The 27,349-nt window shown below is 42.0% G+C and overlaps 1 protein-coding gene and 2 non-coding genes across 3 annotated transcripts; all 3 read right to left on the reverse strand.

The window, feature by feature from the left end:
• Positions 1-1,836: 1,836 nt before the first annotated feature.
• On the reverse strand, positions 1,837-4,162 carry LOC112445178 (RNA-binding motif protein, X chromosome-like). Its single transcript, XM_024988773.2, is given in 7 exon segments — positions 1,837-1,963; positions 2,058-2,172; positions 2,449-2,598; positions 3,101-3,130; positions 3,133-3,271; positions 3,714-3,820; positions 4,021-4,162. Coding segments are annotated over 7 exon segments (777 nt in total). The 5' UTR covers positions 4,130-4,162.
• On the reverse strand, positions 3,940-4,015 carry MIR2484 (microRNA mir-2484). The gene has a single exon (NR_031273.1). It is a non-coding gene; the product is annotated as a microRNA mir-2484 (primary transcript).
• A 16,291-nt stretch (positions 4,163-20,453) lies between the features above and the next one.
• On the reverse strand, positions 20,454-20,526 carry TRNAC-GCA (transfer RNA cysteine (anticodon GCA)). Its single transcript has one exon. It is a non-coding gene; the product is annotated as a tRNA-Cys (tRNA).
• Positions 20,527-27,349: the final 6,823 nt, after the last annotated feature.

A 27,349-nucleotide genomic window follows, 5' to 3' on the forward strand; every position in this document is an offset into this window, starting at 1 on the left:
TCGTTTGCAGCTTCATGGTTGGTTTTGGCCAAACTTTTATTTAGTATTTCTGTAGTTGCTTAACACACACTTAAATGGTCTTATTGGGGAGGGGGAAAAGGGGAAGGTTCTTGTAGATTCCCAAAGGAAATGTCAGAAAGGCAAAATATGGCCAGCATTATCCATTTGCTTTTTCTGGGTTTACTGGGCGAATAGCACTTTCCTTACATATATGCATCTGATCTCAGGTTTTCATACTGAGAACATTTGAGATTTCAGTTTGAAGACACTCTGAAATCCTAAGAGTAGCATACCCCGACCACCCCTAATAGCTAGCTTGTTTATATAGGCAGGAGGATTCATCTCTCCATTTTAGATGACTAGATATTTTGTGTAAAGATAAACTGCTTGCCTCATCATTTACTGGGAAAATCCTATAGAAGTGGCCTTTAGGGACACTTTTACTTGGAGATTACACCACTAGTACACATGTCAAGTCTTAACACACTTAACATTTCATTTGCTTGTTGAAAGCAATGTCATAAAATCAAAGATTAAACATGTTTTACTTTCTTTCCTCACAAGAACATAAAAATTAATGGAAAGGGAACTTAACAGGAAATTTAAAAAAAGTAACACAATCTTTCCTTTTAGTAGTCCTTGGGTAAGTTATGATAGAACAGGTTCCACTTTTGTTTGTTTCTTTGAACAGGGATTTTGGTCCAAGTTGTTTGTTTTTAATATCTGCTTCTGCCTCCCCTCTATCAGATCGGCTTCCTCACGGCCACCACCGTCTTGGTGCTCCGCGGCTTGAACTGCCTGTAGGAATCTCGTGGAGGAGGGTAACCCCTTTCCATAGAAGGGGGAAGCCCTCTTTCTTGTCTGCCAACCCGATCACGACCACTTGAGTAGAGATCACTTCGGCTGCTTGAGTTAACTGTCTCGACTTCCACCATATCCGTCACGTGAGCTGCTGTAATCATCATAGCGACCTGCTTCCACCATAAGATGGCGGGGGCCTCGTGTAGGTGGAGCACTACGTGAGTTACCTGCAGGGTCAATGGTCAGGTAATATGGCAACACTATAAATTGTATATATACAACATTTAAATCTGAATTTACAGAATTCTTGTATTAAACGTTTACTGTCTTACTGGGAGGTTTTAAACTCTGCCATTGCCTGGCCATTAACAGGGATTTGCTCATCTGCTGAGACACGGAAAATGGGTGGGTTTTAATGTTTGTTTGAAAAGACTGAAGACGGTGTGTATTCAGAGGATATTCCAGACAGCTTGTTATTTTATAGTAGACACTCAGCCAACTTTCCAGTGATAAAGTTGCAATTTTGAACTGTAGACTTTCCTTCATATTGCAATGGTAAACATTTGATCTTGTTATAAAGTTTAAATGTATTTCACTGTTGGGGGAAAACACATAAGGCTGGCCAATTTAAGCAAGCAAAATCCCCTCCAAAGCAAGCCAACAGCCCAAAAAAACTTAGAAAAAACAAAAGCCCCTCACAAGACTAGGAAAAGCCCAGCTGAATAAATTACCCCTTAAAAGCAAGCAAACATCCCTTTAAAAGCAAGCACCACAACAGCCTAAATAAACTGGCTCATGAACTAAAAACTCAAGCTGGTGATAGTCAGAGACCCTCAACCAAAATCTTACCATAACTCTCATAATGAATCTCTGTAGGAACCTCCACTTGGATGATCTGAATAGTCACGATCACGACCAATAGCCATCTCTATCACTATATTAACAAGAAATATGTACTAAGCCCCAGAACATTAGTTTTACAGCTAAAAAAAATGTTTTTACATCAAGCCATGGCAGCAAGAGCAAGTCACATACCTATAAGCCTCTTGATGGATAGTCATCACGTGAACTGGAATGACCATAATCACGGTAAGTATAATCTCTTGGTGGTGGTGCATAATCTCTTGTATCACGAGAACTTGGGTAATCTCTGCTTGAATAGCTAAAGAAACAAAAGTAACTTGGTTCATACTTCTGATAAGCTCTCCTTCAACCTTAAGTATTAAGAGACAAAAGCTACTATACTTTTCTGTTACCTGTCTTTAGTAGAATATCCATCATCTCTTGGGGACAAATAAACATCTCTACGAGAGGGCAAGGGCTCCCTTCGAGGTGGACCTCCATAACTATCTCTTCCACGTGATACAGGAGCTTAAGGAGAAATAATTTTAAAAATACAGCCAGAGCAAAGTAAAAATACAAATTTGCATTGAAGCAATGAAAAGCAGTGATTCAACCAAATATGACAATATGGATGTATATGAGGAAATCCTCTAAAATTTCTTAATTATGCAAAATTATTTTCAATGCTCTGCATTTAACTTCATGACTTCAAGTGATCTAGATACAGTTTAAATATCATTTTAGGATTCACCTCAATCCTTGTGTTATGATGGTAGAATAGACTGTCATATACAGAACATTTACCTCTTCCTCCCATTCCACTGCTGCTTCGAACTGGTCCTGAAGGGGCAGATCTTTTAGGAGGAGGACCCCCACTTCGTGGTGGTGTCCTTTTTACCGGAAGTGGTCCCCTGGAAGAACTCATGTTAAAATTCATGGAATAGCCACCATCATCTACATTAGAACAAAAAAAATCAATGTTAATACATGAAAAAGCTACAAAAGTTTTTGCTTGATCAAGAACAAGACCATTTCTGTTTGGGGGGGGGAATCTTTAGTTGTTAAGTCTATATAGAGACTGTGAGACGTGTTAGTCTATATAGACACACGAGTTAGTATAGATCAGAAAGTAGAACTGAAGGGTTCTACTGAGGTTCAAATTACTTCAAAAAAACCCCCAAGTTATTTATACCTATCAAAATTTTTCTATAACTGTTTTTCCCTATAGAATGAGTTCATCTGGATAAATAATAGCTTACTGTTAATTATTCAAGGCATGTTAATTTAACTGAGTATGCCTTCTATATTTCCCTTAAGGAAATCACTTGGTAGATGAATAAAATGTTCTCAATTTCAAAAGCTAAGGCCTTTAAAATAAAGATTAACCAAAGTACACACTGATGTATTTACAGTTCTTAATTTATATACCAAGCCTAAATCAAACTTAAGTCATTACCCATGTGCCCTCCATGGGATGGAGGTCCCTGGTTCCTCCACTTCCTCCTCTTCCTCCCCGAAGGCCTCTGGGAGGGCCTCTGCTTCTTGGAGGTGGAGGTGGTCCACGTCTACCACTTTCAAATGACGGTTTAGTGGCTTGTTCTACCTTGATGGCTTTTCCATCTAAGGACTAAATAATATCCATGGTTAATTAAAAGTATTTAAAAGAGAACTTGCTGATCCACTATGCCACTGACACTAGTAGGTCCTTCAAAATGTTTTTACCTTTCTGTTTAGCATTCAAAGTTTAAGATATTATTGAACTAAAAACGTTAAGTAATCGGTAAAGTTGCTAAAATTTAACAAGGTGAAACAATTACCAACTTATTAAGACAAATAACCAAAAAGCAAAGCCGAAGTATAATACAAAGTATCATACATAACATTTAAAACTGAACGATTTTTTGTTAAGAATACACTGAGTACAAAAGGTCCTTCTGAATTACAAGGTGCTGTAGCAGGGTCATGGAAAGGTTTATACTCAAATTCAAGAGCAGCCCTACACCAGACGTGGGTAAACAATGTGCTATTTTACAGTACTAGGAAACACTGTATCCTAAAGACACTCTTACCTTTCCATTCATGTCTCTGGCTGCATCCTTAGCATCTGCTGGGCTTTCAAAGGTGACAAAAGCAAATCCTCTAGATTTGTTGGTTTCACGATCTTTCATCAAGAGAACTAAAAAGTAGTTTTCAGGGGGAAAAAAGTGTTACTCTAGTTGAAAAGGAAAAACAAAATTAATCTGTAAAAAAGAAAGCAAGCTCAGAACTTCTTAGAGGACAAAGCACATTATCATTTCATGTGATCAATGCAATCAAAGTCATCATAGCTCACCTTTTTAATTATAATAACCCTGCATACATTTTCAGATAACTCACCTTCCACTATTCGTCCATATTTGCCAAATACTGCTTCAAGGGCTTTCTCATTGGTTTCTGTATTGAGGCCACCGATAAAGAGCTTTCCTGGGCGATCTGCCTCAACCATTTTCCCCCCTGGTTAAAATCTGTTGGGAAAAAAAAGTTACCCTCCCTTAAAAAAAGTTCAAGTTTACCCAATGTTATGTATCATGCTTATTTTTTGTTTACTAAAATCATTAACATAATACACGGAAAGCAATTCTTAAGCCTCACCAGAAAACCTGTGTAATTAGTTTAGTGACAGTTTAATAAACTGGCTTATAAAGCCAACTTAACTAATTCCTGCATCTTTAATCCACTTTGGCAGTCTTAAGTAACTACAACACTTCAAAAAGCGCATTTTACTTTAAACACTATATTTATTGCATTTTAAAAATTCAATTGTTGTTCTTTAGTTGTTAAGTCGTGTCCAACTCTCTCACGACCCCATGGACTGTATCCCACCCGGCTTCTCTGTCCATGGGATTTTCCAGGCAAGTATACTGGAGTGGGTAGCCATTCCCTTCTCCAGGGGATCTTCCCCACCCAGGGATCAAACCCTGGGTGTTACGGGCAGATTCTTCACCGCTGAGCCACCAGGGAAGCCTTAAAAAATTCAATTATCCCATCCCAATTACCCTAGTGATTTTTAAAAACCTACTCAGTCAAGGTCACAGACCAAACGCAGGTCCTCTGACCAATCCAAGAACTCTGGCTCCTTTCATTACGATTTCCTAATAAATCTAAGCAGCAATTTAAAGTTTTAACCAAGTTATGACTCTCCGTCAACAGCCCCTGCCCGCTCACATTACCGACTTTTAAAAAGCGTCAGTATTATCTCATACGAAATAACGGAATGTGGAAGCGCGCCCTGTAACCCAGTACTCAAAGGCTGCAGTGGAACCCAATTAAAACCCGTCATTAAAAACGCGTGGAAATACAAAAAATGGCGACACTTGGATTGAGCCCAGAACAACCTCCCCGGTCAAGGAGTAACTTTTGCCACCAGCGGCGCTTCAGAATTCAAAGGGCTTCCTCTCCAAGGCCGCCAATGAACAAGGACGCCGCGCAAAAAGTGCACGTGCCTGCCCGAGGTCAGGGCCATCCCCACGCAGATATCGGCGGAGGAAGCGCGGTCCTCCTCGTCCCGCTCCGGTCTAACTCCGCCACCCCCCACCCCTCAGGAGAAAACAGCCAACTTTTCCGGGGAGGCACATTACGAGCGCCCCCCTCCCGCGTCGGTTTCCCGTCGACACTCCCAGCTTTGCTAAATAGGTCGGCACCTCCGGGTTTCTATGGGCCCGCCACCCCTCATCTCCAGGGAGATAATCCAAATTGTAACGTGGCAAAATGGACGCAAGATACAAAGTAACGAAAAGGACTCACGTACTGGAGAGGTGACGACGGTCTCAAGCTCCTGCGAGCTCGCCAACCAGCGGCTTTCCTAGCAGCTCGGGCAACGCGGGAGGACAGCCGATCCTCAGAACGGAAGCTGTAAGGCGCTCGCACTACTGCGCACCGAGGGCGAACAAAGGAGACAGCAAACTTTACGGCCCGGGAACGAGGCTTCAAGGACCCGGATGGAGGCGGGGCTTAGAATTTGAAACGTGCAGGGAGGGGGAGCGGTTCCCCAGTATCCCTCACTGGCTGCCCCCGCTGTTAATCACTCTTCGCTCCTCCCTTTTTCCCGGCCCTCGTCTCGTCAGCCGGCCCCAGTTTCTAACCGTTTCCCAGCCCCCACCGGTGCTCCCACAAACCCGCGTTTTTGGCTTTCTTCTAAAATGGTTCACGGACTGCATATAATAAAGAATTCAAATTTTTGCGTGTTCTATGGTCCCCGGCAAGGTGCTAAACTTTACACCCATTAACTCCATTTAATTCTCGAAACAACATGACGAGGGTAGAACTATGCCAGTTTTGCAGAAAGGAAAAACAAAGAAAGTTTAGATAATAAAATATATTTCCCCAAAATACCTTTAACAAGAATTTTTGGTGAATGGGGAAAATTCTGATAAATGTCAGGTGGGGGAAAAAACCTGTATTAAACAGCGGGGAGATAACCCGTTTTATAGAACAATTACTGAGCACTCTACTAAATGCAGGCAGGCTCTGGGCTTGGCCGTGAGGGTACAACCCAGAATAAGCAAGACGAGGTCAAACGCGCTTCATGGGTAATGCTGCCAGATTTAGCAGGTGAAAATACAGAAAACCCTTCAGGTTTGAATTTCGGATACCAAATACTTTTTTCAGTATAATAGCTTCTCAATATGATGTACTTATTAGCCGTTTATCTGAAATGCAGATTTAACTGGAGATTTCTTTTTACCTGTCAATCCTACTCGCGGAGGGGATCATAAACGTTTTGATTTGCTAATTTCTTTAAAAACTGAAGAAGAAAATTTAAATACAATTAATAAATAAAACAATTGCATTCTGTGATTAGTGGCCAGGGAGGAAGTAAACTCCGGTGTTTTTGATGGACAATATTTAAGAGACCAAATTCGATCTAACCCTCAGGGAAGGTCTACCTGAAGAAGTGACTTTGGAGGTCAGATCTGAAGGAAGAAAAGAAACCCTCCATGGGTAAAGCTGGAGGGTAGGGGAGGATCAGAAGCTTTCAGAAAAAGAAGCACAAAGTAGAGTGAAAGACCTTGCATGTTTCAAGGGACACAAAAGGGATCCAGGGTGACCAGAATTTAAGGGGCATTTATATGAGGGAGCCAAAGGCAGGCAGAACATTCAAACCCACTACAAGATTGGCAGGGGGTAGGTGTGGAAGTAGGGACAACAATGGGGCTGTGCAAATGGACCAGGAAACCAGAAGACAGTGCCTTGAATTAGGGTTTGGTTGGCAGGTGTATATGGCAAGCAGCGGACAGGATTTGCTCATGAATCAGATGGAAAAAGCATTGAGGTATAATTTGAAAAACAGGATAAGTCATTATGGATGAGTAAATACTTGGTATTAGTAAGGGGTGGCCATTTGCTAAAACAGCTGCAAAGGAGGCAAGTTTTGGGGATGTGGGCGGGGATGGAAAAATCTGATGTGCAGAGTAAAGAATCAGGGCTAAATTTGTTGCTTTAGAATAGTAATAAAACTCATCAGAATGAATGATACCACCAAGAGAGACTAATAGTGGGGAAAAGAAGTCCCCCAATCGCACAGTACTAAGTAATCAAAAAATACAAATGTGGAGAGGAAGACACTGGAAGGAAATAGGTTAAAACTGTTACCAGTTTATCTCACCGGAAGGATAGAATTTGTGAACAGTTTGTTACTTTTCTTCTACACAGTTACAGTTGCTCTGTCTGCCATGGTGAATCTATGGTTTAATGCCAGGGAGGTGGTAGTAAATGATGCTCAACTCTCGGTCATAGTAAAAACCCCAAGGAACTTTGGAACCAGCTCTGAGTTATTAACATTAACGGAGGGAATAGTGCTCAGTAAGCATAAGAATATTTGTTGTTTTTTCTTTTCTCAGCCAAATAAAGAAAAAGCAAAGCAAGTACACGTCTACTTGTGTTCAGAATAAGTTATATATATATTATCTCTGCCAATAGTTGGGAATGGCCAGGTTGGCATAAAACACTTAATGTATGGCTCAGGAAGCAGAGTCTGCACCTCCAGGCAGAACTGCACCTCCAGGCAGAAATCCCTCCCCCTGAGGCCAGCAGGCACTCTATCTGTCTCAGATCCAGACAGAGGATGACAGGGTCTCTTCCAGTCTAGGGCAAAACAGGGCTGACTCTACCATAGATGGCTTGTCCCTTGGGTCTCAAGAAGGGCAACCAGATCACGCAGGTTTTGTGGTTGGTGCTCAGGAAATGGGGATGGGGGTGGGGAGTGGAGTGCTCTAGACTAGGGTAGACAGCACTTTCAAAGGACCGCAAGAGAGAGGAAGATGTGGTGGGGCATGTCTAGTTAAAGAATCTGTAAGAAAGGATCATTATGGCTGTGGCTTAGAATCTAGAGGTGAAACAGAGAGGACAAGCAAGTAACTGGAGAGGGAGGCAGAGGGTGTACTGATCTGATCAGAAGTGGAGGTAATCAGATTTCATCTTAAGAGATCACCATGGCTGTGCTGGGGAAGGGAGGGGCAGGAAGCAGGGTGTTGCTGATGTAGTTCCAAGAGAGAAGGGATGTGGGCAGCACTGAGGGTTAGCAACTCTGGTCCACAGGCCAGTCCGGTAAGCAAGTCTCACACTGCCCCAATGAATCTCTGAAGCCCCATCCTTCCTCTCCTGGATCTTCTAGATTTTTCTCTTTACTTCTTTCTTCCTATTTACTCCTTTGGATTATCATTAAATGTGGTTATAGTTTTCTTAACTCTGATTTTTCCTTTGCCCATTTGTTTCTCTCCAGATGTCATCTCAATGATTGATGGTCTGAGTCAAGTGATATTAAATGTGCCCCTGTGTATCCTGGACATATAATCAGTGCTAAATAAATATTGAGTGAAATGAATTACAGGGCTTCCAGGTGGTACTAGTGGTAAAGAATCCACCTGCAATGCAGAAGATGTAAAAGACATGGGTTTGATCCCTGGGTAAGGGAAGATCTCTGGAGGAGGGCATGGCAACCCATTCCAGCATTCTTGCCTGGAGAATCCCATGGACAGAGGAGCCTGGCAGGCTACAGTCCATAGGGTCGCAAAAAGTCGTACTGAGCAACTTAGCACGCACACATGAATGAAACAACAAGCTGTTTTTATCCTCCGTGGTACTTAGTATGAGATGGGTGTATAGTAAGTATTATAATGAATACTGATGGCCTTTGTCTCAAAATCCCAATTCACCTGAAAAGGGCTCACTTTTTTTTCACTGAACAAACAAAATAAAACAAAACACTCCATAGTTTTAAAAGCTTCAAACCATTAAATGGTTAAGAAATAACCTTCAGTCATCAAGCTAAGGGTCACTTTTGTGATGAGTTAGTTAAAGGAAAGCTCTCCCTGTTAGCCTTGCATTTTACAGAAAGGGCAAATGTGAGGTCACTCCTGCAGCCAGTTATGCCTGTTTTCCAAATTACAGAAAGATACTCTGCCACTTGTTCTAAAAATGTCTGTTATCTGGCATGAAACAAGGAGGAGGGAGGGAAGAATTGTATGTGATTAAAAAATTGGGAGGCTTTCCCAAGACATTTTCCCAGAAGATAGCCTACTTTGCTACAAACAAGCAAGGAAAAAAACTTTGTAACCAGTGTACAGCTTGATATAGAGTAACTGGAAGGTTGAGTGAAGATACAATTCTACTGTATCTTTTCTCTACAGTGGAGGAGATGATGACTTTTTAACCAGGCTTCATACTTGAGCTTCCCTGGTGGCCAAACTAGTAAAGAATCTGCCTGTAATACAAGAGACCCTGGTTTGATCCCTGGGTCCAGGAAGATCCCCTGGAGAAAGAAAGGCAACCCACTCCGTATTTCTTGCCTAGAAAACTCCATGGTCAAGGAGCCTGGTGGGCTACTGCCAAAAGTTGGACACAACTGAGCAACTAACGCTTTCACCTTTCATACCCCCTTAAAAAGGAACTGAAGCAAACCATAAGAAATATCTCAAAATGGTGGGGGCTGGAAAGATGATTGCATTTTCAATAACTTGTGTCAAGGCAATTAGAGAGCCTTTGGAAGGGAGAAAGAATCTGGATTGTTAGGAGAACCACTTGACCTAAATCCTACCCTGGCCAGACACCCACAATAACCATTGTATGAGTTGTTTTACTACGGAGGTCCTGGCAGGGAACATAGAACTGACAAGCCACCAGCAACCACAAGAATTCAGGAAAGGTCAAAAGGAGACCGCCAGTCTATAAGTGCTACCACCTTCCAGGATCCTTCTTGCTCAAATATCTGGGTTAAGGGATGCATTCACCACCAGGAAGGACCTGTGTCAGAATGATTGGCCAGAGACAACCCAGAAACTAATCCCATCACCATAAAACCCAAGACTGCAAGCCATGTGGCAGAGAAGTTCTCCTGGGCTCCCTTACCCTCCTGCTCTCCTTCCAGGCACCCTTCCCAGAAAAACAGCATCTGTGTCTCCTCAGACAATTCCTGAGTGATAAGCAAGAGCCCCCGCTTGGGCCCTTGAAGTGGTCCCCTTCCTGCAATAGATTCATACCACACTTTTTGAAAGAAAGTGTTAGTCACTCAGTCGTGTTGACTCTTTGTGACCCATGGACTGTAGCCTGCCAGGCTCCTCTGTCCATGGATTCTCCAAGCAAGAATACTGGAGTGGGGTTGTCATTCCCTTCTCCAGGGGATCCTCCCAACCCAGACATAGAACCTGAGTCTACTGCATTGCAGGTGGATTCCTTGGCCGTCTGAGCCACCAGGGAAGACCACATTTTTTACTTCCAAAATAAATTCCAAATAAATAAATAAATAAATTCAGCTCCAAGGTTTAATGTAAAATGTAGAACCACTGAAGTACTAGAGGAAAAATGGGTAGATACTTTTATAATCTTGTCATGAGGAACATCCATCTGCTCATTCATTTAGCAAATATTTATTCAGTGCTTATTGTGCCTCAGCACTGTTTTGATTGTTGAGAATTCATCAGTGAAACAAAAAGACAATAGTCTCTGACCACCTGCAGCTAATATTTTAGTGAGGAGGGCTAGACAATAAACAATAAATCAAAATAAATAATGTGTGTTTGAAAATGAAAGATGCTATGAAAGAAATTCTTTGGCCTTGCCTTCTTTGGGATTGGAATGAAAAACGACCTTTTCCAGTCCTGTGGCCACTGCTGAGTTTTCCAAATTTGCTGGCATATTGAGTGCAGCACTTGCAACAGCATCATCTTTTAGGATTTGAAATAGCTCTGCTGGAATCCCATCACCTCCACTAGCTTTGTTTGTAGTGATACTTCCTAAGGCCCACTTGACTTAGCATCCAGGATGTTTGGCTCTAGGTGAGTTTATCACACCATCGTGGTTATCTTGGGTCATTAAGATCTTTTTGTACAGTTCTTCTGTGTATTCTTGCCACTCTTCTTAATGTCTTCTGCTTCTGTTAGGTCATACCATTTCTGTCCTTTATTTGCCCCATCTTTGCATGAAATGTTTTGAATAGACAGACTGTAAAAATATAAGAAATATTAATATATATAACATATATAATAACATACATATAAACATATATATATAACATATATATATATATATATATATATTATATATATTTGATTTTCAACAAGAGGTGCAAAGACCAATTTATACAGGGAAAGGATAGTCTTTTCACAAATGTACTGGGAACACCCATATATTCTTTTTTTCTTTGTTTTTATTTGCTTATTTGGCTTCACTGGGTCTTGTTGCAGCACACAGGATCTTTAGTTGGAGCATGTGGGGATCTAGTTCATTGTGGTTATTCAGGTCATTAAGATCTTTTTTTGTATAGTTCTGTGTCTTCTTGCACCTCTTCTAAAGAAATTAGAACAGAGTAAGCAGGGAAGGGTGTCAGGAGACAGGAATGAAAGGATACAAAATTAAAAGGGTGGAATCTGAGTTGGCTTCAACCAGAATGTGCCATTGAAGTAAAGATAAAGGAGGAATAAGCCATCTGGGGGAAGAGTGTGCCAGAAAGACTGAAGCATACCTGCCCCCTTCTAAAAAGAGCAAAGGGATCAGTATGGATGAAACTGATGAACGAACACAAAAATAGCAGAGTCACAAGGCTAAGGCCAGATCGTGGAGGGTTTGTAGGCCCATTGGTAGAGACTTTGCCTTGTTGGGGAGGAAAAAATCATTTTCCTTCTACTCTTCAAGGTTCTTGGTTGAGATTCCCTGCCTCCCACTGTAATAAAAAGACATTAATAGAGAAAAAGAAACAAGTTTAATAACATGCATACCTCCCGTATACATGGAGGATAACCAGGAAAACTGAGTAATTCAGGAATGACTCAAGCCATCATTTTATTTCATTTTTAATGAAGTATAGTTGATGTACATATTATATGTTACAAATGTACAATATAGTGATTCAAATTTTAAAGTTATACTCCATTTATAGTTATTGTAAAATATTGGCTATGTTTTTGTGTTGCCAAGTATATCTTGTAGTATTGTGGAATCCGGAGTGGCCCAAAAACACACCTCGGAGGACACTCAAAGACAGTGGAGTACAGTTTATTACACCAGCTGGTCCAAAGGGAATCATTCCAACAAGGACCTGATGTTCTGAGCGGCCAGTTTTAAATAACCCCCGCCCGCCCACACCCTCTATGTGACTGGTACATGTTAGGCAACTTCTTATTGTAAAACTCAATCATGGACACAATGATTATACATTAGAAGGGTTCTCCATGGTTAATCTAACAGGGGCATGCCTGACTCAACTACAGTCCTCGTTTGCCATCTGTAGGGTGGGATTGTCTCCAGGAGACCTGGTTTTTCAACTAGCAACAGTTTCCTCACTCTTGGGCGGGTTCAGGCCCGTTTCCATCCTGTCTTTAGATTGATGACAGGCTCAAAGATGGAGTCTCTCCTGCTTTCCTCACACTGGCCCAACAGTAGTATATTTTTTCAAAGTTTCTATTTTGAGTATAGTTGCTTTACAATGTTGTGTGTAGCTTATTTTGTGCACAATATGGGTTGGCCCAAAAGTTCGTTGGAGTTTTTAAACTGAAAAATGGGTTTTGTTCGGGTTTTTAAAGTAACTTTTTGGCTAACCCAATGGTCTGTCCCTTTTATCCTCTACCCCAATCTTGGCCCTCCCCCTTCCACCAAGCCACCATTTTAAATACCTCGTCAGCTAAAACAGATGTTGTAGGAACCAGATACCTAAGACTATCAAGCCAAGCACAGTAAACAAAGAATATGATTGTGATGCAAATCACAAAATATTCACTCTCTATTGATAAGAGTTTCTAAAGATAAGATTATCCTTCTGTTCTTCTGCATAGGGAGAAAAGACCACTTACAAAATGGAGATTTTCCTTGTAAATGTAAATGTCTCTTACAAAGGGCAACTTCTCATGATTTTAAAACTTTTCCTGTGTCTGCTGTTTCTTCAATTATTTATTTTTGGCTGTGCTGGGTCTTTGCTGCTTGGCTTAGTCTTTAGTTGCGGGCAGTGTGCAGACTTCTCACTGCTTCCCTCGTTGGGGAGCACAGGCTTTAAGGCTCTCAGGCTTCAGTAGTTGCGCCACATGGGCTCCGTAGTTGCAGCTCCTGGGCTCTCGAACACAGTCTCAATAGTGGTGGCACAGGAGCTCAGCTGCTCCCAGGCAAGTAGGATCTTTCCAGCCTATGGGATTGAACCCATGTCTCCTGCATTGGCAGGCGATTCATTACCATTGAGCCACTTGGGAAGCCCCCTGCCTGTTTCCTTAGTAGTCATCTCAATTATAATCCTCATGGCAAAAGAGGATTTTTGACTTGGATGTGCCATTTCTGCTCTCCTTCACCTTTTGTTTAGTCGCTCAGTCATGCCTGACTCTTGCGACCCATGGACTGTAGCCTGCCAAGCTCCTCTGTCCATGGGATTCTCTAGGCAAAATACTGGAGTGGGTTGCCATTTCTTCTCCAGGGATCTTTTCCTGACCCAGGGATTGAACCCAAGTCTCCTGTGTCTCCTGCATTAGCAGGCGGAAGTTTTACAACTGAGCCACCAGGGATTAAAATCAAAAGCCACTGGAGGCTTTGACGCAGAGGAAGGACAGATTTGTCTACCCCAGAACAGGATTACATTGCTGCTGTATGCAGCAGACAGTGTAGGGAGTGTCAGCTGAGAAAAATGAACAATCCTAAAAAGTTGAGAATTTTGTTTTATTTGGTGGAATTTTTGAGGACTTGAGCCTCTCAGATCGCTCTGAGGGACTGCTCCAAAGAGACAAGGGAGGAGCCAGGATATATAGTAGTTTTTGCGACAAAAACCCAGGTAGTTGGAACATCACAAGATTTTTTGTTGTTGTTCAGTCCCTAAGTCATGTCCCTCCGACTTTGCAACCCCATGGACTGCAGCACAGCAGGCTTCCCTGTCCTTCACTATTTCCCTGGAACTTGCTCAAACTCATGCCCATCTGAGTTGGTGATGCCGTCCAAACCATCCCATCTTCTCTCACCCCCTTCCTCTTGCCCTCAATCTTTCCCAGCCTCACGGGTCTTTTTTCCAATGAGTCACTCTTTGTATAGGCGGCCAAAGTACTGGAGCTTTCAACTTCAGTAATCATAAGTTACTGTTAATTAAAAGAAAACCAGACATTTCAGGTTAATGAATCTAGTGCTTTTTCTTTGTATGGGAAGATACAAAGTCTGGACTCATTGAAATCATTCTTTTACTATGCGCCTTAACTATCCAGGGCTGGTACCCCATTCTTTCCCATCCTGAGTCCCCCAGGGTGCACATTTGGGGGCTCCCTCCAGTCTCACCCTTGCACGGTGGCAGTGGCTGATGCCTTTGATGATCGCAGCATCTTTTGTTTGATAATAAGGCAGGCAATATTTTCTTTCATGGGAGCAGGGCTGAGAGCAGGGAGACCTAGTGAAAGCTACTGTATATAAGGCCTTGCGTGCTGGGACAGCATTGCTGCTGGTGGTGGGGAGAAGTTGTCTGATTCTGGATATATTTTGAAGGTAGACCTAAAGGACTTCTTGACATGAAACCCAGACAGCACGAATGAAAACACTGATTCACTTAACTGTAAGAGCATTCGTTCATTCTCAAATTGCTTGGATGGTTCACTCATTCTTTTTTTTCAAACTGCAAACTAACTTTGTTCAAACCATGGTTCTCAACAGCCTTTGATATTTTTCATAACTTTATTAGAATTTAAAAAGCTAAGGGGGCTTCCCTGGTGGTCCAGTGGTAAGACTCTGGACTTCCACTTTTAGGGGGCAAAAGTTAAATCCCCTGGTCAGGAGAACTAAAGATCCCACTAGCCAAGTGGTTTAAAAAAAACAAAAACTAAATGTATACATGAAAAATAACTGAGAATAAGGAACTCTATAGCTTATTAGCTGCAGTAATCAATATTGTAATTATATATATAAATTAGAAATGGGCATCCCTGGGTGCTCATAGTCAAGAATCCACATGCAATGCAGGAGACCAGGGGGTTCGATCCCTGGGGTCAAAAGATCCTCTGAAGAGGGAATGGAACCACTCTAGTATTCTTTGCCTAGGAAATGCCAATGGACAGAGGAGCCTGGCGAGCTACAGTCCATGGGTCACAAAAATTCAGAAACAACTGAGCCAACTAAATAACAACAAATTAGACAATTACATGTAACATATATGTAACAAAAAACTTTCTCATTTTGAAAATATTTCTTCAAGAATTTTCCAGTCATCTTTAATATTACAGTTTCTTCAGTCTCATTGACACATCTCTTGTTTTTCATTCTCTTCTCACCCTTAAGTAATCTCATCCATTCCCAGGAAGCCACTACAGTAATATCTCTGTGGTCTCAAGGGTTTTTTGTTTGTTTGCTTGCTTTTTAGGGGGCAACCAGGGAGGCTTTCAGGGATCTTAGTTCCCTGATCAAGGATCCAACCTGGGTCCCTGGCAGTGGAGTGCAGAGTCCTAACACTTAGCCACTAAGGAACTCTCTGCCTCAGCATTTATATTTCTGTGGCAATCTCTCTGTTTTGGCTCCTCAACCTGAAGTTCAGCTTCCTGAGTGACATTACTACTCAGATACCATCCAATTAATTAACTCATTCTCTTGCCAAATATTCACGGGGTACATACTCTGTTGATCACTATGGTAGGAAACTGGTACACAGTGGTGACTAAAATGTACTTGGTCCCCACCTCGTGAAGTTTACATTCTACTTACATTCTAGTTGGGGAGGAGGTTGTGAGAAAACAAGAAAAAAACAATAAGTAGTGAAAACCTCTGTGATCAGCTGCAACAATAGAGATCTTTCTTTTTTTTTTTAATGTCGTGCATGAGGAGACTTGCAATAGCCAGAGGAGATCTCCGGGGTAGTGTCTATGTAGGCTGAGAGTTAAGGATGAGAAGCAACCACCAGGGGAGACATTCTAGATTGTTGTAGCAGCATGTGCAAAGGCCTGCTGAGGAAAGAAATGAGATGTATATGAAGCACTTAAAGGAAAGTCATATGGTGATTTAGGGCAAACAATGAAGTTAATCCAGTGGAAGGTTAGGACAGCATCAGATCAACCCAGGATCCTATAAGTCATAGTGAGTATTTGTGAGTGTATGCTAAAACGATGGGGCCACTGGGAGCTTTCAGTCTGGAGAAGCACTGGAGCTGATGCTAGTTTGAAAGATACTCTGCAGCTCCATGGAGAATGAGCTTCAGTGGAAAGCATGGAAGCTGGTAAAGGAGTTTAAGGCTGCATAAGCTCTGATGTGGCATGGATTAGGGATTGTGGACAGGATGAAAAGTGGAGAGATCAGAAAGATAGTTGGAGCAATTTGCTGGTTGTCCAGTGCTTAATGTACCCCTGATCAGAGAATTAAGATTCCCCCATGCCCTGTGATGTGGCCTATACACGTATATATATACATATATATGTATATGTATATATATGATAGATGGGAAGTTGAAACAGTGCAGAATAGTCTACCTAAGAACTAACCCCTGGTGCTAGAATGCCTGGTTCGAAGCCTGGCTCTCCCACTTTTTAGTTGCATGTGTGCATGCTAAGTCATTTCAGTTGTGTCAGACTCTTTGTGATCCTATGGACTTTGGCCCACAAGGCTTCTGCCCATGGAATTTTCCAGGCAAGAATACTGCAGCGGGTTGCCATTGCTTTCTCCAGAGGATCTTCCCAACCCAGGGATCGAACCTGCAGGACGGATTCAGGCAAATCCGTAATTTCTCTGCGCCTCACTCAGTGTGTGCATCTACAAAATGATGATAATAATGGTACTTATAGGAAGTGTCAGGATGAAATGAGTTAATATACACAGCATGTTTACCACATTTTCTAAAGTACAGTAAGCACAATTGATATTGTGTGTTAACTATTAATTTTGATGACGCACTGCGACTGAGGGAGAAATCAATGGTGGTGTCAGGCTTCCAGCTTGAACTACTGTTTGTCTCCTTGAGTCATTAGAGTGGCAAAACCTTGGTCTTGAGTAAAACTGATAATTTATGTTCTCCGTGGCTACTGGAAAAAGTCACATAATTGGGCAGGTTGGGCCTATTGTAAAATTCATGATCACAGACCCCAAATGAGACTTCAGTATTGCCTAGTAATTTTATTACATATTTTTGGTCAATCCACTCACCTGCCTTCTGCAACCATTTTTTTACAACCTTCCCCACTCTTCTCTAACCTCCTACCCAAGCACCACCTCCTACTTGCCCTCAAACATTCAATACTTGACCACAACTCTCATTTCACAGAGAAAATAGAAGCCATTAGATAGGAACTCCCTCATCTTCTGCTGGCCAAATACACGTATCTACCCATCTCCTCACCTACCCTGTCTTCCTTGCCTCCTGCTACATAGGATAGTGGTTCCCAAAGTGTAGTTAATCCGCCAGAACAGAGCAACAGAATCAACACTGTCTGGGAACTTGTTAGAAATGCAGATTTGCAGATCCCACCTCCAAACCTACATAATCACAAACTCTGGTGGAGGAGGGGGCAGTGATCAGTTTTAAGACGCTCTCCAGGGAATTCTGTTTTATTTATTTACCTTTGTTTTGTTTGTCTTTTGCTCTTGTTGTCGCCAGGGAATTCTGAGGCTCAATCCAGTTAGAGAACCAATGCAATAGAAGAAAGATGCCTTTTTCCACGTAAGGCCATTCCTTCTATTTCTTCTTGGGATAATGTCCTCCTCTGCTCTCCTGGGAATGTTATGTCATTAATTGTCTCTTTTTCATCATGTATATGCAACCTCTCCTTCTCAACTGGAACTTTCTCATGCACATGAAAGCATGCTCTGGGATGTCCCTGGCAGTCCAGCAGTTAGGACTCAGTGGTTCCACTGCAGGGGGCAGGGGTTGATCCCTGGTTGGGAAACTAAGATCCCACATGCCTCACAGCAGGGCCCCGCAAAATGCTCTAACACAACATTGTAAATTCAACAATACTCCAATAAAAATGAATTAAAAACAAACAAAAAAACACCCAAAAACATACTCTTGCCTTTCTCATATACAAACTCTCTCTTCCAATCTTTCACCCCTTCTAGCTACCAGGGGATAGTTTACTCCTCCCCAGCCAAATATCTTGAAAGAGTTGCTGCAGATGTGGGATAAGGGGGTAGTCAGTAGTCTTACTAGTCTCTCACTGCTGATGGGAGGGAAAATTGGTGCAGTCATTTGGGAGGGAGGGCAGTTTGGTATTGCAATTGTGTCTATTTGAAATTTAAATGAGCATACTCTTCCTTTTGCCTTCTTTGACAAAGTCAATGTATATAAGGCAGTGTTTTGCAGAATTGTGAGTGACTTGGGGGAAAAATAAAAGCACTTAAAAGACTATCAGTAGAAGAATGTCAAATAAATTATAATATAGTATGTGATGATCTGTGGTGCATTTATTTAAAAAATGAAGTAGCTCCATTCCATATATCATATTATACTATATAATATATGTATTGATATAAATGGGCTTCCCAGGTGTCAGAGAAGGCCGATGGCACCCCACTCCAGTTACTCTTGCCTGGAAAATCCCATAGATGGAGGAGCCTGGTGGGCTGCAGTCCATGGGGGTTGCTAAGGATCAGACACGACTGAGCGACTTCACTTTCTCTTTTCACTTTCATGCACTGGAGAAGGAAATGGCAACCCACTCCAGTGTTCTTGCCTGGAGAATCCCAGGGATGGGGGAGCCTGGTGGGCTGCCATCTCTGGGGTCACACAGAGTCGGACACGACTGAAGTGACCATAGCATAGCATAGCATTATTATTATTTTGCCTTTTTATACAGTTCATGGGGTTCTCACAACAAGAATATTGGAGTGGTTTGCCATTCCCTCCTCCAGTGGGCCATGTTTTGTGAGACCTCTTCACTATGGACCTGTCCATCTTCAGTGTCTCATAGCTTCATTGAATTACACAAGCCCCTCCCCACCGACAAGGCAGTGATCCATGAAGAGGGATGCAAACAGCTGACTCATTGGAAAAGACCTGATGCTGGCAAAGATTGAAGGCAGAAGGAAAAGAGGGCGACAGAGAATGAGATGTTGGATGGCATCACCAATTCAATAGACATGAACCTAGGCAAACTCTGAGAGGATGGTGAGGGACAGGGAGGCCTAATGTGCTGCAGTCCGTGAGGTCACAAAGAGTCGGACACAGCTTGGCAACTGAACAACAACTTTGTTAAATTATGCTGTTACCTATAACAGTAATATATTAATATATAGAAAAAGCCAGGAAGGACATACCCAAACAAATAACTATGGTTACCTCTGAAAGATGGAGAAGAAAACCAGGATTGGTGGCAGTGATCAAAGAGGAGTTTAGTCTTGTTTGTAATGTTTTAATTTTTTTTAAAAGGAAAATATATTTATATATTATTATTTAATTAAAAATCAAGTAAAAGAAAGAGTTGTCAAAAAGAGTTATCTATACCAACTACTCCATTTTATCACCTCTCACTCAATTCTCAACCCACTCCAATATGGCTTTTATCCAGATCATTTCCCTGAATAGCTCTCTTTCATGTTGCCAATGACATCTGTGTCACCACATCAAAAAGATAAAGATGTTTTCTGCTCTTTTACTTGGCCCTTTTTTTTTCTTCGTGGCCACTCTCTCCTTGAAGCACTCTCTTCCTCTGACTTCTAAACTTTCTTATATTTAACGTTCTGGTTTTCCACCTACCTCTCTGCTTGCTCTTTTTCTAACAACCCTGCACCTTATCCTTCTCTACTAGACCACAAATTCGTTGAATTTTTTTAAGACTTGCCCTAGATCATCTTCTTTTCTCATTCAGTACTCTCCCAAATGTGTGCCTGTGCTCTGCAACAAGAGAACCCAACACAGTGAGAATCCCATGCACCATAAACAGAGAGTAGCCCCCTCTTGCCACAACTGGAGAAAGCCCGCCTGCAGCAATGAAGACCCAGTGCAGTCAAAAATAAAGAAATAAATAAACCACAAAGAGATATCATCTCACACCGTTGCAATGGTTATTATCAAAAAGAACAGAAATAACAAATGTTAGCAAGGATGTAGAAAAGAGCATGCAGTGTTGGTGGGAATGTAATTTGGTACAAAGGAAAAGGAAAGTGAAGTCACTCAGTCGTGTCTGACTCTTTGCAACCCCATGGACTGTAGACTACCAGGCTCCTCCATCCATGGGATTTTCCAGGCAAGAGTACTGGAGTAGGTAGCCTTTCCTTTCTCCAGTGGATCTTCCCAACCCAGGGATCAAACCCAGGTCTCCCGCATTGATTGTGGATTCTTTACCAGCTAAGCCACCAGGGAAGCACAAGAATGCTGGAGTGGGTAGCCTATCCCTTCTCCAGCAGATATTCCTGACCCAGGAATCGAACCAGGGTCTCCTGCATTGCAGGCGGATGCTTTACCAACTCAGCTATCAGGAAGGAAAGAAAATTGGTACAGCCAGTATGGAAAACAGGCTTTGCAGGTGACTCAGCAGTAAAGAATCCACCTGCCAATGCAGGAGATGCAGGTCGATCCTTGGGTCAGGAAGGTCTCCTGGAGAAGGAATGGCTACCCACTCCAGTATTCTTGCCTGGAGAATCCCCATGGACAGAGGAGCCTGGCGGGCTACAGTCCATAGGGTTGCAAAGAGTTAGACACGACTGAACAACTAAACGGAGAAGGCAATGGCACCCCACTCCAGTACTCTTGCCTGGAAAACCCCATGGATGAAGGAGCCTGGTAGGCTGCAGTCCCATGGGATCGCTGAGGGTCGGACACGAACTTGAGCGACTTCACTTTCACTTTTCCCTTTCATGCATTGGAGAAGGAATGGCAACCCACTCTAGTGTTCTTGCCTGGAGAATCCCAGGGACAGGGGAGCCTGGTGGGCTGCCATCTATGGGTCGCACAGAGTCGGACACAACTGAAGCGACTTAGCAGCAGAACAACTAAACAACAACAACTATGTAAACAATATGGAGGGTCCTCAAAAAATTAAAAATAGAACTACCATATGATTCAGTCATTGTACTTCTAGGTATTTATCTAAAGAAAATGAAAACAGTAACTGGAAAAGATACGTTGCCTCTTCCCCCACATCCTTTGCAACATTATTTACAATGGCCAAGATACAGGAAAGCAACTTAAGTGTTTATCATCCATGGATGAATGGATTAAAGAAAATGTGGTAGAACAGATAGATACACAGTCACGCATGCAACACACAAATGGAATATTATTCAGCCACAAAAAGAAGGAAATCTTGCCATTTGTGACAATATGGATAGACCTGAGGGAGATATTCTAAGTGAGGTGAGGCAGAGAAAGAAAGATAAATACCATATGCTGCCATCTATATGTGGAATCTAAACAAAATAAAAGAACAAAAACTGAGCTCATGGGTATAGAGAAGAGATTGGTGGATGCCAGAGGTGGAGGATTGGGGTAAATAGGTGAAGGGAGCGAAAGGTACAAACTTCCAGCTATAAAATAAGTCCCATGGGGTGTAGTGTTTATAACACAGTGACTATAGTTAATAACACTGTATTGCATATTTGAAACTTGCTAAGAGAGTAAATCCTAAAAGTTTCATCACAAAGATGAAGTATGTATAGTGATAGAAGCTAAATTAGACTTATTGCGCTGATCATTTCTCAATGATCCCCATAATAAAGGGATATAGTGTACCCTTTGGATAATAAATTAATATTGGTGCAGAAATATGACTCACAGAAACTCAGCAGTATCAAGGAAAAAAGGAAACCTCTCTGTTCTCACCATATCATAGAATATATAAACTATACGAATAATTACTTGAATGGAAAACTCAATCCTCAAAGTTTTTTTTTTTTTAATCCTCAAAGTTTTAAACCTGTCTAATCAAGCTATTTTAATGTCTGCCTTGCTGTATGAAAGTCATAGGTGTGGCTAGAAGGAGAAGACCCAGAGTCAACAACTGATTAATGGGGGAGACAGAACTATAATACAGTGTAAAAGTGACAAATCGCAAAAACGCATAGGGTGTAGTGGGAGCACATATAAAGGACACTTAATCCAACTCTGTGGTGTATCCGTGGGGAGGGAGTGGTATATATGTGGAGTAGGGGGGCGGGTTTTCAGGGAAGATTTGCTAGGAAAGGTAACTTTCCAAGAAATATACAAACAAGATTTCAGCCAAGCAAAATGTGGAAGAGGAGGTGGCAGGATCAGCAGGGCCTACTAGATGAAGAAACAGCAAGGATCAATTTGTTCAGAGGCTAGAGAGAATGGCCTTTTCATGTAACTGAAAGTAGTTTTTTGGAGTGGAATCAGAGAGTGGCCTGACTGTGGGAGTGAAATTCCCATCCTTCCCCCCACCCCCCGCCCTCCGCCTCCTTCCCTGCACTAAATTTTGATGCTGGAGCATGTACGTATGTGGGGGTGAAGGGTTAGGTCATGCATGTCTTCCTGAGCAAAGGCAAAGAATTTGTACTTAATTCTTAGGGTAATGAAGAGCTAGGAGAAGATTTTTTTTTTCCACTTTTTATTCTGAGATAATTTTAGATTTACTAAAGTGTTGCAAAAATAGTACAAAAAGGTGTCATATACGTATTCACTGAGCTTCTTTTAACATGAACCTCTTACATAACCACGGTAGAAATGATCAAACTAAGAAATCAAGATTGGTACAATACTATTAATATTAACTACACTACAGACTTTATTTGGATTTCACCAGTTTTCCCACTAATGTCCTTGTGTGTGTGTGTGTGTGTGTGTGTGTGTGCACGCGCGCGTGCGGGCAGCAGGATCCAATCTGGACCCCATATTGCATTAATTTGCTCAGTAAGGGATTCTAATTATATTTATTTATTTATTTTTTTACTGTGCTGGGTCTTTGCTATGCTGGGTCTTTGTTGCTGTGTGGGCTTTTCTCTAGTTGCAGTGAGTGGGGGCTACTCTATAGCTGTGGTGTGCGGGCTTCTCATCACGGCGGCTACTCTAGTTCAGAGTACGGCCTCCAGGGCGCACAGGCTTCAGTGGCTGCAGCACGTAGGCTCAGTTTGCCGTGGTTCCCTCCAGTGCACAGACTCTGCCATAGTTGTGGCGCACGGGCTTAGTTGCTCCGTGGTTATGTGGGATCTTCCCGGATCCCAGGATTGAACCTGTGTCTCCTGCATTGGCAGGCAGTTTACCACTGAGCCTCCAGGGAAGCCCCAGTAAATGATTTTAAAGAGGAGTGTGACATGATCACATTGGTACTATCAGTTTTGAGAGAACATATTTAGACTGTGGGCAATGGGGAAGGAAAAAGTGAGCCAAGGTGGGAAGGCCAAGGAATAAGCTAATCTGCCCCATCTATGAAACATGTGCTGTAGTTTCTGGAGCTGACACACTGACCTACCATGGCAGGTTAGTTCTCTTTTTGATGTTCCAATATGCTGATTTAGAAACATGGCTTAAATAGAGTATGATTCTGCTGGATTCCAGTATTCCTTTGTTCTACTCAATTTTGGTATGGGCACGTTGAAGTGAACTGGAAAGAGGATGGGGATTGTAGCTTGGATACCTTTAACTCCACCATGGTTAGAAACATGGGGAAAAATAACTATTAAAACCTAATAGTTGCATTGGTCTGTTTTATACATTTTCACTAATGTCCTGAAGCATCTGCTTTTGTGAGGTGCCATTCCTTGTGTTTCTCTCCCTTTACAATGTTGTCTGAGTGACACTGCATTTCACAAATCCCATGGTTAAATCTATGTGCCTTTGTCAAAGATAGCTCCTAACCTGATATTTCGGAGAAGGCAATGGCACCCCACTCCAGTACTCTTCCTTGGAAAATCCCATGGATGGAGGAGCCTGGTAGGCTGCAGTCCATGGGGTCGCTAAGAGTCGGACACGACTGAGCGACTTCATTTTCACTTTCCACTTTGATGCATTGGAGAAGGAAATGGCAACCCACTCCGGTGTTCTTGCCTGGAGAATCCCCGGGACGGGGGAGCCTGGTGGGCTGCCGTCTATGGGGTCGCACAGAGTCGGACACGACTAAAGTGACTTAGCAGCAGCAATCCTTTACCTGCTTGTTTCCAGAACATTCTTAGTTAATGTAGCTGGAAATGTAACAGCTACATTATAAAATGAGTTTATTTCTTTTTTTTTTATTACCAAACATTTTTCACTCCCTTTTAAAACATTTCTTTATTTTTGGCAATGCCACAAGGTTTGCAGGATGTTAGTTCTCCAATTAAGGATTGAACTTGGGGACCCTGCAGTGAAAGCATGGAGTTCCAATTACTGGACCATCAGAGAATTCCTTCACTTTTAATTCCATTAATTTAAGAACTATATTAGATATCAGGAGGCCTGTTTTCCAGCCTTGACTTGGTCATCGATTATCTGTGTGACCTTGGACAAGCAAATTAACTTCTCCTGGTCTCAGTTACTTCACATTAAATAAATACCCTGCCTACCTCTTAATCACTTGAAGTAATGGATGGGCACAAACTTTGCAAACTCTACTGCTACATAAATAAAGGGGGTATTATCCTTCTTATCTGTACTTACTCTTATCTGTCCTTTGATTGCATCCTCTTTTGATTTCCAAATAAGGTAAAACACAAAATGTCTGTGACAGTGTGAGTTCATGTATTAATTCATATTTTCATTTATTCTGAATTACAAAGGGCCCAGATGTGCGCTATGGATTTGAAAGATAAGAAATGGATCCTGTGCTCAAGAAGCTTACTTTCAGTAGAGGTAGAGAGACAAGTAAGCACATACAATTAATACAGTGCTCATGCTCTACTTTTCTACCAACATTCATCATGGCTCAGGAGAGAGAACCCATGTCTTCCTGGAGTTTGGGGCATAGTCTACATTAAGAAACTAATTTCTTTGAGAATGGAAAGATATCCCATGCTCTTGGATTAGAAGAATTAATATCCTTAAAATGGGCATACTATCCAGAGCAATCTAGAGATTTAATGTAACCCCTATCAAATTATCCATGGCATTTTCCCAAGGAACAAATAATCCTAAAAACGCTGTGGAATCATAAAAGACCCAGAACTGTCAAAGCAATACTGAGGAAAAAGAATAAAGCAAGTGACATAATCCTCCCAGACTTCAGATAAATCTACAGTTATCAAAACAGTGTGGTGTTAGCACAAAAAACATACAGATAGATCAAGGGAACAGAATAGAGAGCCCAGAAGTGAACTCACACACCTATGGTCAATTAATCTTTGACAATGGAAGCAAGAATATACAAAGGAGAAAAGACAGTCTCTCCAATAAGTGGTGCTGAGAAAACTGCCACAGCTAAAAGAATAATTGTAGAACATTCTCTAACACCATATACAAAAATAAACTCAAAATGGATTAGAGAGTTAAATATAAGACATGACACCATAAAACAACCTAGAAGAAAATACAAGCAAAATATTCTCTGGCATAAATTGTACCAATGTTTTCTTAGGTCAGTCTTCCAAGGCAATTGAGTGAAGAGGCAGAATACAAATTCCTAGAGCCTCTACAGCACAGAGAATATGCTGTATCTCCAGGTCCAGCAGAAGGCTGGGGCTGGTGATGATCACACACTGATAACACCAGGAGGGCTATGTCTTGTTGCAGAGAATTGGAGACATAGCTTTCTGTGATGCTTCACTTCTAGAGGTTAAGAGACACAGCGTGGCAGGGAGCTTTAATGGAAAACCTTGATGGCACTATTGGAGTTGTAGAGGGTGAGGATGGTAATCTGCTGACCACTGCTCTTTCCTGCTTCTCAGAATCTCTCTGGAGAGTGAGCAGAGGGGCAGGGGCAGGCATCCTGTAGAGGACCTGGGGGGCACCCCTCCTCCAGGCAGTGCCCAGAACCCCACCCCCCTGGGTTAGCAGAATCCGCAGGCACTTGGCAGGCTGCCCAGGCTGCAGCAGTTCCGGCCTGCTGGGTTATCCTGTTTTTCAAATCTTTACAGGGGCTTCTCCAGTTTTATTGGTCAAGTTTAATCCTTTTACTAACAACATGACTAATTCTGATCATTAGTACATTTTCTCCATTCATTTCCCCAACAAACCTTTCCTACCTCTTGGGTCCAGGAGTTACCTCGCTAAAATTTCTACCAGCTTCTGCTATTGGCCAGTTAGCTGCCTTTGTTTGGTCTTGAATCGCCCCTGCCAATCTGCAGAAGATGCAGAACTCTTGGAGTGAGGGAACTTGCACAGAAATGCCCTTGGCCAGGGACACACATCTCAACATAAACAAATGACCTCTGTTCTCCAAAACTCTTGAGACACAAGGAGGGAAAATAATACGCTCTTCTATTTTTGTCCTGTGATGCCTACAATACTTCCCTGGTGGCTCAGCAGTAGAGTCCACCTCCAATCCAGAAAACTTGAAGGAGAGTGCAGGTTCAATCCCTGGGTTGGGAAGATCCGCTGGAATGGGAAATGGCAACCCACTCCAGTATTCTTGCCTGAAAAATCCCATGAACAGAAGAGCTTGGCAGGCTACAGTCTATGGAGTCACAAAGAGTCAGACAAGATTGAGCATGCACCTACAATACTCTCTAGGTGCAAATACAGACACTTTGCATTAAAAGACAGAACAAGGAGCAGAAGGTAAGGATTCTGACAGAGGCTGCAAAATAAGATCCCTGCCCTAAGAGAAAGAAAAGTTTCTTTCAGAATCTAAGAGCAACCCCCTTCCTTCTACTCTCTCTTCTTCAGTTTCCCTCCCTTTTTCCTCCTTCCCCAGATTGTGCTGTCCAACAGCATATATAACCTTAAATGTTCTAGTAGCCACACTTAAAAAAATGAAGAAATGGACAAATTCGGAGTTTGAGATTAACAGATGCACATTATTATTATAAAGTAAACACAAGGACATACTGTATAGCACAGGGAACTATATTCAATATCTTGTAATAACCTATAATGGAAACAACTCTGAAAAAGAATAGATATATACACATATATAACTGAATCCCTGTGCTGTACACTTGAAACTAATACAACATTGTAAATCAACTATAGTTCAATAAAAAATTAAGTCACAAAAAAGAAACAGATGGAGTTAATTTTAATGTTTTATTTAATGCAATATTTCCCTGGTGGCTCAGACAGTAAAGAATCTGCCTGCAATGCAGGAGACCTGGGTTCGATTCCTGGGTTGGGAAGACCCCCTGGAGAAGAAAATTGCTACCCACTCCAGTATTTTGGCCTGGAGAATTCCATGGACAGAGGAGCCTGGTAGGCTACAGTCCATGGGGTTGCAAAGAG

The sequence above is a fragment of the Bos taurus genome, chromosome X (genome assembly GCF_002263795.3).
Source record: "Bos taurus isolate L1 Dominette 01449 registration number 42190680 breed Hereford chromosome X, ARS-UCD2.0, whole genome shotgun sequence".
Taxonomy (NCBI): domain Eukaryota; kingdom Metazoa; phylum Chordata; class Mammalia; order Artiodactyla; family Bovidae; genus Bos; species Bos taurus.